The 19,009-nt window shown below is 55.5% G+C and overlaps 1 protein-coding gene across 1 annotated transcript; it reads right to left on the bottom strand.

The window, feature by feature from the left end:
- Positions 1-2,246: 2,246 nt before the first annotated feature.
- MYCBPAP (MYCBP associated protein) lies at positions 2,247-13,829 on the bottom strand. Its single transcript, XM_012726699.1, has 18 exons — positions 13,706-13,829; positions 13,014-13,167; positions 12,763-12,866; positions 11,763-11,946; positions 11,427-11,542; positions 10,486-10,636; positions 9,587-9,702; positions 9,381-9,496; positions 8,801-8,912; positions 8,089-8,278; positions 7,508-7,695; positions 6,401-6,547; positions 5,525-5,944; positions 5,073-5,194; positions 4,418-4,533; positions 3,872-4,017; positions 3,585-3,755; positions 2,247-2,411 (listed from the first exon to the last, which is right to left on the bottom strand). Exons 4-18 carry the CDS (start codon positions 11,911-11,913, stop codon positions 2,310-2,312), a joined length of 2,364 nt encoding a protein of 787 aa, XP_012582153.1. The 5' UTR covers positions 11,914-11,946; positions 12,763-12,866; positions 13,014-13,167; positions 13,706-13,829; the 3' UTR covers positions 2,247-2,309.
- Positions 13,830-19,009: the final 5,180 nt, after the last annotated feature.

The raw sequence follows: 19,009 nt of genomic DNA, 5'->3' as shown, positions 1-19,009 counted from the left end.
GCCGATAAGGCGGTAGCGGCCGGCAGCGGCCGCCCAGCAGCGGGTATGGAATTACTGCAGTGACCTTGAGCCAGACCCTGTCAGGTGGAGGGAAGGACGCTGAGAGGCAGGGCCCCAGAGGCCAAGTCGGAGGGGGGAGGCGGAGGGGAGGACAGCGAGGGAGGGGCAGGCGGGGTGAGGGTGGGGAAGGGCCGCAGGGGTGGGGCTGCGGGGCTCGCTATCCTCTCCCTTGCAATCCTCTCCCTTACTTCGAGCTTCCAGGGGAACTTTACAGGGGGAGGGGCTGCCTTTTCAGGGCCCCCAGGACTGGGGGAACTGTCAGTTCAGGGATACCGGGAGAACCCTGATGTCAAGTCACGTGGAGGAGTCAGCCCCAAAGTCCGCTTGCGCCCCCACCCCCACCAGCCCTCACCTCTTCCTATCCCGCCCTCCGGTGGGCTCCAGCCCCTGGCCCCCCAGCCGGTCCTGCACAGGAGGGGGAGGTGACCTAACACTTGAGGGTACGGTGTGGGGTGGGGGTTGCCCTCAGGGTAGAGGTGTCAGGGGCAGAGGAGGGGTAAGGAGCCAGTCTGGGGAATGCCACCAAAGGTGCGAGTCTCAGCTTGGGGGGTGAGTCCTCAACCCACCTCCCCTTCCAGGGGGCTGCAGGGAGGGAGGCATGGCTGGAAAAAGCCTCAGGCTACTCTTAGCACAGCCTCCTCACCCCTCTCCTAGAAGCCCCCAGGGAGGTGGGGGGGGGCAAGCCTTCCATGGGTACCACTGTTGCCAGGGAGGGGCCAACTTACCTCCGGAGCAGGCTCCCTGGGCCCCAGCCCTGGGACCACGAGCAGCCTCTGCAGTGACCCTCCGACCGGCCAGGTGGGGGGGCAGCACGGCCTCGGAGCAGCCCCAGAGCCATCCACCGGGAGCCTCGTCTGGAGACCCACCCTCTCCCAGGAGGTGCAGACCCACCCTCTCCCAGGTGGCGGCAGGGTCCCTCGATGGTCCGCAGAGCTGCCTGTGGGCCGTGGCTTCTTGACTCCGGCGGCAGGCAGGCAGCACTCCAGAGGAAAGTTGTTCAGCTGGCCGGGCAGGTCTGCCTCAGCAGTAACAGGACACAGGAGGACGCGCGCAGCACATTAACCCCTTCCTGCTGGCCCAGCAGCGCACCTTCAGAGGTGGGAGGCCTGCGGGCTGGCTGTCCCAGAGGTATGCCCGGGCTGGCAGCCCACCCCCACCCTGCAGTGAGTTCACTGCCCCCTGCCTCTTCCGCAGAAATGGGGCAGGGGGCTCCAACACCCACCTCTCCCACCCGTCCTCCCGGGCCAGAAGGACTATTCCCTGGGGCAGGGCTAGGGTGCTTACTGCCAGCTCAGGCCCCCCAGAGCATGGGGCTCCTGGCCCGGGCCTCTCCCCCACCTCCTCCAAACCTTCTCCCAGTTCACAACTGGAGGATGCTTGGGGCCCCAGGCATTCCTGTCAATACACCAAGTGCAAAACCAAGTGGGTAAGAGAGTGTGCCCCCCCCACTTACGCCCCCCCACACCCACCCTCACACCCCTCTGCTCCATCAGTGTAAGGCGATGAGCCCACCAATATCGCAAAGCAGTTTTTCTAACTCAGCTTGGCCGGAATGATGATTCCTGACGGGAAGCAGGGAAGGCACTAAGTTTGAGCTGACAGCACTTTTCTTTCCAAGAGATATCCCTTGCCCACTTGGTGTTTCTCAGGCGAGGGAGGGCACAGAAACCCCAGAGGCTGTTCTGAAGGCAGAAAAATGGCATTGACGGGGGAGGAAGCAAGGTCCACTAGAATCCAGACTGAACATCTCTGGTCAGAACAATAGGATCTGGCCGCTAGGGTCTGAGAGTGTGGTGAGCCCCACTCGGAGGGCCTTGGGCCCCGTGAAGCGGGGGGATTTGGGAGAGCCAGGCCTCATGGCTCTAGTTCTCCTAGTCCCACACTTTGTCATACTTGGTGATGACACCAGGAAGATCTGGCTCCAGGAAGCAAGACCCCAAAAGTGTGGGCCAAAGAAGGCCAGAAGCAGAGACGGGGGTGGCGCTCCGTAGTGACCGGCCCCATTCCTGGTCCTGCTATCGCTTGCTGCTCACTGCCGCGCACATCGCCTCCCCGGGCGTCTATCCTGTTGGGACGGCTCCAGGGGCCGGGAGCGAGGACTCAGAGGGCAGGTGGGACATGGGACGACCTGGCCCTGAGTGTCCTCATCGCCATCCAACATGGAGACACAGGTAACGGAAGCGGCAGCAACACAAACACTCTTTATTGAGCTCTGTCAACCCGTTTCCCACAAGGCTGCTTGGGACAAGTCAGGTGCAAAGATTCAAAGGCTCCTCCACGTTCGCCACAGGGCTGAGCTCATCAGCCAGGACCATCAGGTCGGTCACCAGGGTGTCCAGCAGCCCGTAGACCTGGAAGAACAAGATGACCATCACTTCACAGCAGGTTCCCTCTGGGAAAAGTACCTACGTAGTCGGCTGTGCGGTGAAGGGGGCCACACACCGCCGGGAAGGACAGCTGGGGAAGGGGTGCACCAAAGGGGGGGGGAGTTTCCCAAGAGCTTTCGTTTGCCTAGTCTTATTTTTCAAACCAGTCTGCAATGGCCATAAGGTTGGATTTCGACCCCCGAGTGGGGAGAGGCAGTTCCGAGGAGGCCAGCGAGAAGCCGCTTTAGGTCCAACTCTGCCTAGGCTGCCTGGAGCCCAAGTCTCCTTCCTGCGCCATCATCATCCCCAACGTCTGGGACTGCGTCCTCCCCGGGCCGGAGCACACAAGCCTCGGCAAGCTGATTCTTAATTCAGACAGCCATGGTTTACCCCCTAGATGCTGCCAACCTTCAGAAATCGGAGACGTCACCAGCAGCCAGAGGATCGCTGATCAAATGAGATCTGAAGCGACCACAGGCATCGTGCCCAGCTGCCCGCTGGCCGCACCGAGACCAGCATCGGCTTCAGGCGTCCTGACACCTCAAGTGTGCAAAACCAAGTGGGTGGGAGACTACGGCCACCCCAGTCCTTGAGCATCTGCTCTCCAGAACAAGCCGCAATAAGGAAGAACAAAGCATCTGCTTATGAATACGTCCCCACTGGCGTTTCAAACGCTTTGACTCACTGGAGGTTCACTCTACTTGGTGTGCTCCCAAGAAACACATGTGCCAAGACACACCTACCAGAAACGCTCAAGGGGTGGCTTCTGCTCTTCCCCCAACATCTATTTTCCAGACAGCAGCCAGAGGGGTCGAAAGCATAAGTCATTCCCTATCTGACGCCTCTCAGAAAACCCCGAGTCCGCACGATGACCTCAGAGTCCCGCGCGGCCTGCTCCCTCTCAGGGGCCCTTCTGCCTCGTGGCCCACTCCCCTCCTTGCGTTAGTCTAGGGCACTCTTCTCAGATGTCCACTGGCCACTGCTCACCTCCCTTCTAGTCTCTGTTTAAAGCCACCTTCTTGATGGGGCCACCCGGCCCCTCAGGCCTCCCCACCGCCAGGCCCTCTTTTCCATGGTGCTCGTCACCTAACACACGAGCTGCGTGACTTCTCTGTGGGTTCTGCCTGGCACCCTAGGCCAGCGGGTTCTTGGCCTCACCTCAGTGTGCAGCCGCTGGGTGTATTTCTCCATGACCAGGGGGTCTATGGGCTCCTGGAAAGGGGTGGTGCTGTCGGGGGTGGGGTCTTCCATGGAAAGTCTGTCCCGACTTAAAGATTTCATTGGTTTCTTGTCATCCTTTGCCTTGTGCTTCTTGCTATTTAAACGTTCCTGCTGAGAGACACAGAGACACACGTGGCCGGCGACTGGGAAAGCTGGCCACGAGGCTGGGGGGACCACCCCTCTTCTGCAGCCCCCACCCAGGCCCAGCCCACGTCCTGGCATGCCTCTTTCCCTAGCAACTTGGATCCTTTTTTATCGTCTTTGTCTCTGATGCCCAGTTGTCTCTTTTCCTGGGTTGTCCCTTTCCGGTCTTCCTTCCCTACTCGACCAGAAGTCACCTTCACTTCAATGACAGGAGGTGACTTGTGATCTAAGAGAGGTGAACAGAAGACAGTTGGGAAAGCAGGAGGTCCTGAGCCGAGGGCCACCGGCCTCAGAAGCTTTGGGAGAATTCCCACAGAGCACTCAGCAGAGCTTGAGCGCGCAGGGCCCTGCTCGGGCCCGTGGCCTTGTGGAACAGGGGAAGACACCTGGTTTTTAGCCCCAGCTGGGCCATGCCCCAACACACACACAGATAAGTCATTTCACCTCTCTAGGGTTCCCCTACAGCCTAAGAGGGCTCAACTAACATGATCACTGAGGTTACTTGTGGGTCCTGAGTCCTAGCAGCAGGGGTCTGCCCCGAGGGCTCAACCTAACAAGGTCCCACCACTGGGGTCTGAAGGGCTCGGGACAGGGAGCAGGCGGAGGTAAGGTGCGCAATGTCTGACCTTGCTCATCTGGTATGTCCAAGTAGATAGTCTCCTTCTCGGGCAGGCCCAGCAGAGCCCTCAGCCACAGGGAGTGGCTCACAAGGCTGTCAATCACATCCCACCACAGTGGCAAACTAGATGGCCAGACACATTGGAGAAAAGCCACCACTCTTCATTTGCCCTTGAAACTGCAGGGCCTCGAGACCCACCGAGCCTCTGTGCCGCCAGCACCCTCACTGGCATGCTGGAAAGCACCAGATGCAGAACTGGTTCCCCTTGGGTGTCAGTCCAGAAAAAGTGGCCTGGAACTAAGGCTGGGAGAGTCTAACCCAGCTGGAAGCTAGGGCTCGCCTTGGGCCCAACCTCCCTGGAGGGCAGGACTTTGCAAGAGGTGTCCAGCTTGGGACACCCCTAAACAGGCGAGGGGGAGGCTAACATGGAATATGCCCTCTTCCCATCATTCTCTGCTCACTGAGTAGGGACAAGGAAAGGGACAGGGGGACAAAAAGACCCAGTGCTTATGCTGCTGTGACTTTTTGCCAAAGAGTGGTCGGCGGCTGTGGGGTGGCTCCGGGCATGCGTGGGGTCTCTGCAGCATCTTTCAGCAACTGGAACATGAGGGGAGTCACAGGGGGGCTGGCCAGCTCTCCTGGGGGGAAGGCGCCGCACCTACCACATCTGGTACAGGAAGTCGGACTGCAGCGGCCTCTGGTCCTGGCACAGCTCCAGGGCTGCTCTGTTGAGCCTGATCAGGGTGTCTTCTCTCTGGTTCTCCTCAGGGAGGGACATCACTGCCTGGCAGGACCATGGGTGCTGTGGGCAAGCTTTCTGCCCAGGACACCAAGGGTCCCTGGCCCTCTAGGGATGGGCGTGGTGAGGTGAAGGCAGGTGACCAGAAGGGAGTGCAGCCCGGAAGGCTGTCCAGGGTGTTTCTATGGGAGTCTGGGCCTCCGACTCCATAGTGGCCTAGGCACCAAGAGAAAAGGACGTGGCCCACCAGACTATTTGCGCTGGGTCTGCAGAAACATTTGTTTCTCTGCCCACGGGCCGAGCGGGCTGCTGGGGCCCTCCCTGGCTTTGGACAGGCCAGCCGAGCCATTCTCCACTTGAGGGCTGAGCAAGCACCTTTCTGAAGTCCTCCAGACAGAGGTTCCACTGGGTGGGGGGAAGGCCATCCAGCTCCCAGGAGCTCTTGATGCTCTCTGCATCTGGGCTCGCCTCCACCAGGATCTCCTCCATGATGCTCTTCCGCTGAGAAATTTTGGCTGCCAGCAAGGGCTTCTGGGACACGAAGACATTTTGGGAACTCCTAAGGGCTTCAGTCTCCTGCCGGGGCAGCTGGAATTCCAAGCCTGGGCTTCTGGAGTGCCCCAGAGCCTCCGCATTTACTGAGGACTTCTCTGAAAAGTCTGGCTGGGGATGGGCACCCCAGGCCCCAAGGTGCTCCTCCTCGCCCGGCCTGGCCTCCTCGGTCTTGGCGGGCAGGGCCATGTACTGGCTCCACAGTCTGTGCAGGCTTCTCACCACTTGGTGCTGGTAATGCAGCTGCAGCAGAGGCACGGGAAGACACGTCAGGGGGCACCCAGAGCCGGAGCCAGCCTGCTCCAGCTCCTGTTCCCTCGAGCACTGGCAGAGGAGACAGGGAGGACGCCAGCAGGACGAGCTGTGGCCAGAGAGGTCGCTCCCATTGCCCTTTCAACCTGAACGTTTCCAACTTAAAAGCTCTTTTTTGCATGAGGGCCTCTGAGGAAGAGTGGGTTGCAGTGAAGGAGCTCTGTGATGCTCCAAGCGTCCGTGTGCTAGCTAAGGGATCTTGGCCAACTCACTTAGCTTCTCTGGGCCTCATTTCCCTCGATGTAAAATGGGGCTTTAAATGGGAGCCACCTCATAGGGCTGCTGTGAGGAGAAAGTGAGTTACGCAGGGAAGACGGAGCAGGCCCCGGCACAGGGGGGCTGGCCGCCACCTCATGCACTCTCGTGCGGAGGGGCCCTGGGCCTTACCTGTGGGTTCCTGTGGTGGAACAAGTCCTCCTCGGTGAGGTAGGCGTCCGCAGGAGACTGCGCGCGCTCGGGGGTCAGGATGCCGCGCAGCAGCTCCTGCAGCATGCTCTTCACCACGGTGGCCGCTTCGTGGGCGGCCAGTTTCTTCTGGGGAAGGGAAGGGACATGGAGGGCAGCCCAGGCTTTCAGACCCGCGCTGCCTCCAGAAGGAGCCAGATCCGTGGGGGCCTGCTGCCCTCCTGCGGCAGGTCACGTTCCTGTCCCCAACCCTGGCCCGTCTCTGTCTCTCTCTCTCACATACACACATCCGGGGTCCACCTGGGTGTCTCCGAACAGCCTCTCCTGTCCCCTACAAGAGGCTGCAGTGCCCAGTGACGCTGCTCCTGCGTTGGTCAGGAGGCCACACAGTCGCATTTCCCAGGTTAGGAAGTCAGGAAAGAGGCAGGGCCACACGGCTCGGAGCCACAAGGTTGGTGCCACAGAAGCAGTGAGGGACATTCCAGCGGAGGCCAGCCCCTCGGTCAGCAGTCACCAGACACGATGTCCATCAAACAACCTCTGATCCCCACAGGCTGAGCCCTGTAGCTGAAGCAGCTGGTTTGTGTTTGGGGCTCACAATAAATAAAGGGAAGCTCTGCTCAGAATCCCAGGAAGCGAGGCACCCACTGATCACCTACGAAACAGACCAGGGGTGAGCGGCTCCCCCTCCCCCCTCGCACTCACGCCAGGGCGCTGGCCCCACTAGCTAAATCCTTCTTTCTGGCTCTGAAGTCTTGCAAAGAAAATGCCAGTCAGGTGGACAGACCCAGACAGCAGTGGACACAGGACGGGGGCTGGGCCACGCCCTGTCTGTGCTTGAATAAGCAACGTCAGCTGGTCTGCACGTGAGGTCGCCGAGGCCCCGGGGGTGAGCTGAAAGCTGTCCTCCTTTTGCCTACCCCCCACCTTTACATCACAGAGCCCAGGGAGTGTCTGTGAAAGGGGAACGGCAGCTGTCAGTGTGTGGAAAGTCCACCTTGGCAGGGGAAAAACAAGATCCTGCAGGCAGCGCAAAAGAGGATGCCAGGTCAACCTCTCATGTCCACAGGGACCCAGAGCCCGCCTCACCTGCAGCGACTTCCTCTCATCCCTAAACATATCCTGGGTCAGGGAGACCGCATGGAGATTGACCTGCAGGACAGCGCCTCCCAGCAGGGTGGGGTGCGTTCCAAACTCCCAAGACTCCCTGAAGATTCCAACATCCGAAGACTTGAAGAAGAAGGTAAATGTTTTGGTTTCTCCAGGGAGAATCACACCTGAGGGAGAGACAGAGGTTATCCAGAAGCGGGAACTCGCTGAGCCCCAAGTCTGCAGGTATCACTGAGCCCGCCCCTGCGCGTACCATGGTTAAATGAGCCCCAGGGAGGGTGACCAGCTGTCCTGGTTTGCCCAGAATTGGGGTTTCGTGGGACTTTCAGGGCTGAAATGGGAAAGTCCCAGACAAATGGGGATAGCTGGGTTCCCTAGCCCAGACCTGTGCATCTAGGTGACTGAACCCCAGTGTTCTCAAGGGTTCAGATATGAACAGTTAAGAGATGACACACTTCACAGAACAAATGGGAGGACCAGGTGGGGCCCTTGCAGGGGCTGGGCATTAACTTGACTTTGGCTTCTCACAGACATCAAGGCAGAAGTCAGGGAGAAAGTACCTCCCCGATTGTCAAAGTAAAACCTCTGCATCCTGTTTCTCTTCATGTCCTGGAAAGAGTCCACCTGGGCCTGCCGCCGCCAGTCATACCAAATGGCCACCGTGCCATTATTGACCACAGTCAGTTCCGAAGATGTTTTCTCCCCTTCTAGAGTTTCAAAGGTCAAGCGGACAGCAATTCCGACATGTTTCTAGGGAAGGAGGAGGTATCAGATATGTCTTTGAGGGAGGCCCTAGCTGATGGTGATCACATCATCCTGATTTGCTGGGGACTTTTCTGGGCCTGGCCGGCTGCTGCCCAGCCGCTGTCAGACAATGGCACTGTACTACCTCGGAGTGGCTGCCTCTGAGGCTGCCGTCCACAGGAAGGGGAGGAAACAACAGAAACTACAGGCATCTTACAGCGAGCAGACATTACTGCTCCTTTGCATCTGAAGAATAGTTTAGAACCTTCTCAAAGCTGTACCCATTTTAGCAGCTTTATTCCCATGCTGGGGGAGGGCCGGGGGCCGAGACACACTGGGTGGCTTGTGACATCTCTTTTCTGCCTTGTGACTCTATTTTGGCTTAAGTTAGCACTGCTGTTCTCATTCCCCAAGACACGCTGGAAGCATGACCAGATAAAAGTGCAAACAGGAGACGGCGGAGGCCCCTCGTGACTGCACCACGAGGGAAGCCCTTCCAGCAGGTTGGCGAGGGTGCAGGCATCGTACCTTGTCCTCTGGGTTACAGCCTCTGATCCAGCAAGCAGGCTTCCCACAGAACAGCAGAGAAGGGCCAAGAATAGGCATGGGCACCACATCGGGGTAACTGGCCATTAAGTCTCTGTAAGAAAAAAGAGCGACTATTGTCCTCGAGGCAGCCAGAGTCCTGCCCCACAGAGCCCTGGCCTTGGCATGGCTGCCAGGAACTCTGGGACTAGTGGAGGGGTCACTAGCTCTGCCCCCTCAATGGAGCATCATCGGCTCACTCCAGCTCAGCTCCATCCTGAGTCGCTCCTGCAGGTGGGAGGTTCTTAGAAACACAGAGACTCTTCAGCAAAGCCACTCAGGGCCCACAGCAGTGGGCGAGGCGAGTCATTCATCAGCAAAACTATGTCTAGCAAATCCCCATTAGCAGTTAGTTGCTGGAAAGAAGCAGGTGGCAACAGAAAAGCTGGCACAGGTTCTGGAATGGACAAGAGGAAGGGGTGGCAGCCACTAGAGAGACGCTGGGGGGCGGGAGCCTGCCTCTGAATCCATGTGGGTGCTGGGGGAGCCCCCCCAACCTTCTCTAGGGCCAGACCCGACTCACAGGCACAGTGAGTCTTCAGAGGAGTTTTCCTGGTTCCTTTCGGACACTGAATAGTCTTCCACTGTTACAACTGAGAAAGGCTGACCTTTGCCCACCACCTCCAAGCCATCAATATCCTCAGAGAGACCGAGACAGGAAGGATTAGCTGACTGGAGACAGGTGCCCCTGCAAGGGGCTTCGGGCTGGGAGATGGAGGCATCGCCAACCTGCTGGCTGAAGTCCAGCTCCGCCATGATGCTCTGTAGTTCCTTGCGTCGGTGGATGAGAAACAGACTCCGATCCCAGGTGTAGCGGTACCCGGCGTCACTCTGGGCCAGCACGCCTAGAGCAGGCCAGGGACCCTCAGCATGGACAGCTGCCACTCCCCATCCCCCACTCCTCTCAAGGACTAGGGGGGGGCCCCGTTCCCCTGTGCCCCTACTGTCCTGCCCCATTGGAAGGGCAAACTATTGCCCCTGTTTGCAATTAGCCTATAAGCCATCAGATCTTTGGATTAGAATAAAAATAACAACAGCCGCTCTTTTATTGTGTAACCTCTTACACACATGGTGTCTCATCCAACCCACGCACCACTCCATGAGTATTTTACAGATGGGCAAAGTGAGGGCCAGGAGATTAAATAACTTACTGGTGTTATTCATAAACCCAGTACAGCTGGGATCTAAGCCCAGGAGGTCTGGCAGCCTGTAAGGCGATACTGCCCTAAAGAAGCAGCAAGACAACCAGACACAAGCTGCATATGCATCAACTGTTCTAATGTTCTGCCACCTTTAAAAAGGAAGAAATGGATGGGCTTGTATTAATATACATCATTATGAAAATATAGTTTCTTTTCATACTAGTGTCTGAAAGCCAGTGTAGGGTTTACACCTAGCACACCTCCATCAGGTGGACCCGAGAGCCAGAGCTTCCTGGCTGCCCACCAGCGGATGAGCCTGCCGGCCGGCCTAGCCTCCCACCCACTCCTCCTACCATGTCGGTCATGGGCTTACTGGTCAGGGGAGGGCCCTCCGCAGGGTGGGATGGACCCCTAAGTATGTCTCACCCCAGAGCCAAATTTCCCAGGCCAATCACAAGCTGCCACGTCATTGCAGCCACTCCTCACCGGTCTCCTCCTGGATGGAGCTGGGCTTTCTGATGTGAGTGATGGGTTCCCTGAGGCCACGCTGAGTTTTGGTCTTTGTCATGACCAGACCCGTCATTTCATCTCCCAAATACTCCAGTCGACTCCAGAACCCAGTAGTCTCATTGCTCACCTGGCAAGAAAGGACAGGTGAGTCAGAACACCTTCGGGAGTGCTTGCTGGAGGCCGGGAGACAAGCACCACAGACGACACGTGCTCCCCCTGGAAGGTTCATGCTGCTGTGACAGCAGGACCGATGAACCCACTTTCTTGTCTTCAGGGTGCCCCTTTTCCCTGCCCCAGACAGACGGTGTGTTGGCACAGGTACCGCACTGACGTCCCAGCACACAGCATGGTGCCCTGGGTTGTCCGAAGCTGGAGTCCAGCTTTCAGCAGACAACACTAAGACTGTTCTAATCACTCAGGACGTGTGATCGCTTTCTTTTCTTTTAGAGATTTATTTTTATTTATCTATGCGTGCAAGGACTGGGGTGCAGGCCAGCAGTACAGGGGGTGAGACGATTCACCAGACATAAGAGCAGGGAGCAGCACAGGCGGACCCACTAAAATACACTGCTAAGGGGAGCAGCGGGTGAGACAGGAGGGTCACCTCCCTGGCCAGGATCAGAATGGTGCTGCAGTGGTGCGGAGAGCTTCAGAGTGCTGCACATACCCCTTGGGCCACCAAGGAGGGCCCCCCCCATGAGAGCTCTCTCCACAGACTGACCACCAGTGACGCCACTGGCTCCCTCACTTACCTGATCGTTCCCAGAGGCTCAGGACCAGGACCAAAAACCTAGTGAAGGCCTTGAGGCCTCAGCCATGCTCTGCAACGGGTAGCTCTTTCCCCATCTGTGCAACCTGAGCCAGGCCCCCTGTGTCCAGGCCCCTCTGCACAGGGCACCTGGGAGCCCGGTGCTTGCCTTCCCGTCATGCTGTGTTGGAAGCGCCCGGTCGAGGAGCTCCCGCTCCTCCTGGATCTGCCGGTAGGTATCCCCAGCGTGCATCAGCAGGTCGCTGACCGGCTTCTTCAGGCGTTCTAGAGAGAGACAGGAAAGCAGCCCCTCCGCGGACTGGGAACAGGCAGGGGCCTGACACTCAGCTGCTTCAAGGAGCCCAACTCACAGGGCGGAGCTCAGACCCTGGAAGGCTCCAGAGCCAGAAGCACTTGGGAGTGGGCTGCGCCATGGGGTCAGCCTGAGTCCAGGCTCTGCACAGGGGAGCCCTGGTCAGATGAGGCAGCGGGCGCCCCGGCTCACCACTGAGCGCCAGCTGCTGCCTCTTCCGCAGGGCTATGTTGTGCTGCCAGTTCCTCAGAAAGTTGTGCTGTGGAGACAGGGCCTGGGGAGGTGTCTTCGCGCTTTCTGGCGCTTTCTGCTGTGGCTCTTCTTTAGCTGAGATGAGGGTCATCAGGCTGGGCGGGGTGTGTATCAGCTCAGCCAGCTGAAGGACAATGGGGAGCAATAGGGGGTGGACAGTGAGAAGGGCTCGTGGGGGGGCAGTGGAGAAGGCAGAAGGGACTTTTCCAGACGTAAGTCCTGCTGTCCTCCCACTCTGCTATCAACCCCCCTCGTCGGGACTTGAAGGTGGCGGGTGACAGAGACAAATCACAGAACTGGGGGGTCTCGTCGGAAACCACTGTTATTCCGTGCCCCCCAGAATGGGAACCTTTATTCTAAGATCAGAGCCGGCATCTTGTAGTGTGGCTGTCCTCACAGGGATGCTGACTTCTTCCCCTGAGAGAGACTGGGCCGTAGTTCTACGACCCAAGGTCTCTAAACACCATCAGTCTTTTCTGGAACCAGGGAAGTGAAGAAACCGAGCAAGAGAGGCTCTGCATGATGGGAAACGTGGGGCAGACAGTCAGACCTCTCATGTGGCCCTCAAGCTGTAGGAAACCACCGTCCTCGAGGCGTGCACTGGGGCTGGAAGGGAGTGGGCAGCAGTGTGTGGAGGGATAAGGGCGGTGAGGCGGCGTGGGTGCTGGGCCTGATGCCTTTCTGGGCTCAGGCTAATCAGAGCCAGATCTACTCTGGCCTTTGGGCTCCAGGGGCGCCCCTCTGTCCTTATGATAGATTCCTGACTTCAGCTGAAGCTAGCTTAAGTCGGCTTCACTATTTGGGGGAGCAGGTCACTTATCATCTCAGACTCCAGGTTCCAGAGATTGGACACCCTGTTTACCTCCAGCCCTGGAGTGAAAGGACTCACTGAAATGACTTCAGTGACTTTGCTCGTCTGGGTAGCGCTGTACAAACAAACCTCAGTGTTCCCTCGAGCAACTGCAATTCTCTTGAAGTCCTGGAGACTCCCCAAGATGTGATGGGGCAGGATCTGATCAGTGCCTCGGAATCTGTCAGTAAGACCTAGGAGCAGGGCGGGGTCGGGGAGGAAAGGGGGAAGGCCATCTGAAGCTGTGACGTAAAGGAGTGTGTGGAGGGGTTACTTTCTCACTGTCAGAGCTGACGCATGAATCCAGAGGCCAGCAAGGCCAGGGTGCAGACGAGGCCTACCAGAGTAGTCCAGGGGCTTTGTGGCTGCATCTGGAGTAGCTGGATGTGCTACTAGGTGGCAGACCGTCCTCCGAGAGTCCTTGGGTTTGAATTTACGGATGATAAATTTCTGGGTAGTGATAGGTTTGCCTTCTTTAAGACGAGGAATGTGTTGCTAAAAAGAAACAAAACAGAGGAGCATTGCACTTGAGGGAAACCACCAGCTTTTTTGTTCTGATTCTTGGTGGAATTCCTGGAGGTGGACAAATCTGTTTTCCAGCTCTGCCCATATGTGCTGTTGAGGAAATGCCCTCTGCACAAAAATGAGACTTGGTGATGTCCTAGAGGGAAAACCCAAGATCATCTTATGCCACTGGACAATTCAGGTGAGAAGGGGCTGACTCTCGGGTAAAGTAGAGGGTCAGGGTTTAGCCACATCTATAATTTTGCTTCTTAAACTCATGTCCCTTCTGTGAAAGAGACAATGGCACTTTCCTACACGGGAAGCAGTGTACTTCTCTGTAGTTCCATGGAAATGTTAAAAGAACACAGTAAATCCCTTTAGACGCCACGGAATCCACGTGCCGTGGATATATGCATGGATTTGGGCTCCCCCCGAGTGGGCCGGTGCTGGACACTGCCCTGGAGTCAGTTCTAGACCACTCGTGGGCAGGAAAGCCCCTCAGTGAGAAGTCCCGAGGCTTCACCCTTACCTTCTTCAAGTCTTCACTCTTAATGGCTAAGGCGAGAATGTCATCTCCTTGCAGGACATTGCTCACGGGTTCAGGCTCTTCTTGAACGGGAGGTGTGGTCTGCTCAGGTACCTTTGTCCGTTTCTTTTCTGAAGAGAAACAGAAAGTCACTACTGGGTCAGGGGCAGCGTTGGCCACCAAATGGACTGGGGAGGTTGCCAAGGTGACCTGGGCAGCACTTTGCCAGGGTGATGAGTTTTCTCTCTTGAAAGTCACTTCTCAGCTCCTCCTGGCCACAGTGACTAAGGCTCCCAATGCTGCGATGGCGATCAGAAGATGCACTGTTCCAGGCTGGGCGACCTTGGGTACCTCTCTCACCCACCCCTGGCCTTGGTCTTCCCATTTGCAAACAAAGGAAACTAAACTAAAGCCACATTCCCAAATATTAGTTAGATGTCTGTCTCAGAATCTTCTGGGGGAGTTTTACAAATCAAGCTTTCTGGTTGCCGCATGGAGCCATACCTGGGGTGCTCTATTTTTTTTTTTAACTCTTTAGGTGATTTGCTGCACAGTGCTTGGGGCAACTGCACTAGACGTGTTCTTAGTCTCTTCCATCGCTGGTAGTGATCCAATCCAGGTCATGGTATTGGGCTTCTTAAGGCGCTGGTTAAAATGTAGATGCATAGTTGAAGGGGGAGGGGAGGGAGGACGGGAGGCCATTCATCACTGGCCATTTATTTCACATAAATACTGTTCAAGCATCTCCTATGGGCCAGGACCTGGGGACATAAGCCTCTGGAGTTTCAAGCTTCAAAGCGCACACGCTTTGAAGACAAGACTCAGGATTACTGTGGGAGCACTGGAGCCATGGCCCAGTGCGTGGAGTGGCCCAGGAGAGTTTCCTAAGAAAGTGATGGGTAAAGTGATTGCTGAAGGATGAAGAGATCTTAGACAAGGAAAGAGCACTTTGGAACAGGAATTCCAAGGAGGAACACATGAAGAGGCCTGCAGGCAAGAAAATGGAGCGCACTCCTGGAATTCAGAACATCTTTTGAAATAGCTGGAGTGCAGCGAGGTGGGGAGGGGAGCAGGAGCTGAATCCCGATTTGCTCAGTGAGCCTCGGAGAGGCTTCAAGCTTTACCCGTGGGCAATGACGCGGCAGGGGATGGATTAGGGCTGCACAGCAGGACAAGATTATTTAGGCTTCTACCGCAGCAATGACGGTTGGTGACAGTGGTACATGGGGCTGGGGAACAGTGCAGAGAGCCCAGTCTGTTTCTCTCCTGTGCTTGGTGGCTGGTGTTCAGGCCTCAGAGGGGTGGAGTCGAATATTCTCCTGCCTTCCTGCCACAGAAGCAGGCTAACCATTGCAAATGCATCTCTCTGGCTGTTCTCATCCTCTCTGCTGCCCCTGCTTCAACACTGTTTGATGTCAGGTCCTAACAGAATAACCAAAACAAAACCCAAGTCCTGCTTTCAGGGAAAGAAAGAACCTGTTCTTATCTACTGCTTCTCATAAAATCCTAATTTTTATGAGGCACAAACATCAAGGCAGGTTTTCAGTTACCAAATCCAAACTATCTTTCAGGAAATGCACACATACTTCGTGGCAAAGAAACCTAAGCCAGAGTTGCTCCAAATGTAATTACTGTTAGCCTGTCAGCCAGTCTGTCCCCTCAGCAACCCCGTCAGCAGAAACTCAGATTATCTGTGAGTGAAGCCGCAGCCTCTGCACACACACACGAGCATGCGATCTGGGCAGCTTTGCCCTGCGGTCTGGCCCCTCCGACGTCATGCACAGAGCTGTGGCTTTAGGTTTTCATTTCTATGTTCCTACCCCTTCTACAGAGTCACCGAAGATGGTGGTAGCACAAGAGACAACTGGACCCAGTTGAAGGTCTGCTTTTATAGGTTTTAATGAATAAAATATCCATTAAAATGCTTCCCTTTGAAACAACAGGGTTTAAGCTGTGTAGGTGCAGTTATAAATGGGTTTATTTCAATAAATATAATTGGGCCCTACATTCCTATCCATGGGTCCTACATTCATGAATTCACCCAACTTCTAGTGCTGGTTAACCTGAAGATACTGAACCCTCAAATACAGAGGGTTGACTGTAAGAACTTGAGTATCTAAGGTTTTGGGGGGTCCTCAAACCAATCTCCATGCAAGTACCGGGGGGCAACTGGTAAGCTTTGGGGGAGTCAAAAGTTATATATAGATTTTCAACTTCGAGGGGGTTGGTGCCTCCAGCCCAAGCATTGTACCAGGGTCAGCTGTACGTTTATACTTCAATTTACTCCAGAGGATATTTACAAGCAGAGGATATTTAACTAGAGATGATAATATAAAAGGTGAAGATAGGGCTCCTTCTCTTGAGGACCTGAAAAACACAGCAGACAGTAACACACACCCATCACAGCATAAGGCCTAAGTTGGGGCACATGCAATGGCTTTGGCTACAAATCAGAGGAACAAACGACCGGCATCAGAGTTAGGGCTCTGAAGAAAGGTTCAGAAGAGGAGCTGCAGAGGTCAGAGGCAGCTTTGAAGACTGCTAGGCCTTACAGACATGAAGGCTTTGCAGAGGTGGAGTTCCGAAGGAAGGTGTCCCACACAGGCAGCGGCAGAGCTGAGCATGGCATGGGTGAACGTGGGGTACAGAGGCTTGATGGGGAGCTGGGGAGTGATGCTGGGGACAAAAAGAGAAACCAGAGCACGACGGCTTTGTAGAATACGGTTGAGGCGTCTGATATTCCTCGGCCGGCCGGCAGGACTAGGTTTGAGCTAGGGAGAGCAATCCTGCAAAGTATCCTCATCCCATGAGGATGAGCCAGGTGGTTTGGGGGGAGGTGGGGGGGGAGGCTGCAGAGGCAAGTTGGGGGAGACCCAAGGAGGAAGGATAATCTGTGGTTGTCAATGCAGGGCCCAGCAGGACCCCATTTCTGCCTCACTACTGATCTGGCAGAGGCCTGGCTGCTTCCTGTTCCTTGGCCTGGAAACCCAGGCTGAGTGGGGCTCCCGGTAACCACACAGCTGGCATTTCTCCTTGATCCTGACAACTGTGAGGAGGTCAAAGCCACCAGCTCTCTTGCCCAGGGCAGTCAGGTGACACCTGTTGGAGCTATGCCAGGCAGCTGGAAGAAAGGTATTCAGGTAGGGTGGAAGGAACAGGGTGGAAGAGGGGGAAGGGGGAGCTATGGCAGAGAGAAGAAACCTGGACTCTAGTTTTCTGCATGTTTTACCTAAATGTTACTCTTTTTTTTAGTGTTGACAAAATTCTTTGGGACATTCCAATCTCAGGGTTGTGCCTATGAGCCAAGGGAAGGGCTGTCCGACTGAAGCTGAGCTTTCACTGATGGGGGCGGGGGCCTGGTACTGCCAGAAATATTCTTGGTTTCCTAGTAGCAAAGAGCAGGGAGAAACCTGGGGGGCAAAGGGGTCAAGTCCCTACACAAGTTTACAGTCACAACATTTGCTTGCCTTTTTGCTTACAATTCAGAAGCTTTGTTGAAACATAGCACAAGAGTGTATCTGTGGATTAGCAGCATTATATGGAGGGGGGCTGCCTTAGAAGCTTCCCCTAGATATTTAGGTGGGAAAGGTTCTTGCATGCTAAACGCCTTTTTGTTTTCCCTCCTTACCTTGGCAAATGTTCTTAACTCAATGGCTATTTAACAAACAAAATTTGCTCTTATTAAAAATAAATATGCAATGAAAACGCTTTCCTTGCTTTGTTTACAGCATAAGATTTAAGTCTGGTAAGATCTCCAGAAATTAGGTGACCCGAGGCAGTAGCTAGGAAAACCCTTGACTACCTTTGGGTAAGGAAACCAGCTATTTTCTTTCTCTTTATTAAAACTTTTAAAAAATATCATGAAACAGCATCTCAATGCAGCTTAACTGTGAGCTTAACTTGGACTTGTAGACTGTGAAGAAGCATTCCAGGAAGCCATGCTGAACAGTGGCCGGGCCCAGGTCTCCCAGGGCCTCTGCTGATTCTAGTTTCACACTCTGAGTTTTGACCCGGACTTATAAGCTAGGACTCCCCAAGATCCACAAGGGTACCCCGACTCTCTGACCTAGCGCTTGTTGTACCTCTGCGGCCCCCTCTGGCTCTTCCCGGTTCCTCCACACTTGCTACCCGGGGCCTGGGCCCCTATACCATAAATATTCACAGTTCCATGCTCAGTTCCTGCCACCCCCAAAAGTGGAGAGCAAAACCCTCTTTTTTTTTTTTTCTGTCAGTCATGAAAGTCACCTTCTTCAGAACACTTTTCCCCTGATTCTCCCATCTAAGGCTTGGGTCAGGTGCTCTGGGTGCACCTTGATGTCTAGGGCACTGTATCACAACAATTCCACTTGTCTGTTTCCTCCTCCAGATCTTCACCAGACTTTTGAGTTTCTTGAGGGCCAGGGTCACACAGTTAGTACAGATGCCATGTGCCCATATAACAGCAGACCCTCAAGAATAGACCCTCAAGACCCTCAGGAATAGAAAGGGTGCTTTGCAGGGAACATGTCTACGCTGAGGGCAGACACCCTGGGGCTTTCCCACCTGCAAAGAGTGTAACTGCAGAGAACAGGAAGCAATGCGTCTAGTAATGTCTCCAAGTTAAACAACCTGGACAGGTGTTACTTGGCTGAAAGAGCGTGTGATGGGAAATGTAGTCAAAAGCAGAACTAATGGGTTGCCGGAAAAGTCGTGACGTAGGTTTTTCTGTTTTTCAAGCAAAAATGCGTCACGACTTTTCCAACAACCTAATGGCAAAGTTAGGTTTTTCCTAGCAGAACTCTTAAGTGAACCGCATTAGGGTTGTTGGTTTCACCACCTCAACCTGCTTCTTAATTCTCTTACTTTCTTTTCCTAAAGACCCCATTTCCTGGCCCTTCTAGTCTTAAAGTCTTTCTGGCTCTTCTGCTCCCTTTCCAGGCTCGGGTTCCCGCCTTCTTCACCGGGGAAGATAGGGTTCGAAGCTAAGGTCTCCTATGCCTTCCTGCTCAAAGCCATCTCCCCAATAACTTACTCTTGAGGCCTCACTCCCTATGTCCCTGTGCCCCAGTCCCAGCCCCCTCCCCTGAGCGCCCCACCTGTCCAGATCATCCCCAAAGCCTACACTGTGTCACCCCCACGGGGATCTCCGCCTTGTCCTTCATTTCTAAGATATGGGGTATGCCTTGTCCAGGACCCCATTCTTGCGTGGTCTTTACCTCCATCCTGGGGTCACCCCCATCCTCCAGGCCCATCAAGAACCCCCGCCCCTGCGGGGGTCTCCTGAGTGCCCAAGGCAGCCAGCCAACCTTTCAAGTTTTCTGCGGCCTC

The sequence above is a fragment of the Condylura cristata genome, unplaced genomic scaffold (genome assembly GCF_000260355.1).
Source record: "Condylura cristata isolate star-nosed mole 26May11 unplaced genomic scaffold, ConCri1.0 scaffold00017, whole genome shotgun sequence".
Classification (NCBI taxonomy): Eukaryota; Metazoa; Chordata; class Mammalia; order Eulipotyphla; family Talpidae; genus Condylura; species Condylura cristata.
This window is presented reverse-complemented; position numbering and strand designations above follow the sequence as displayed.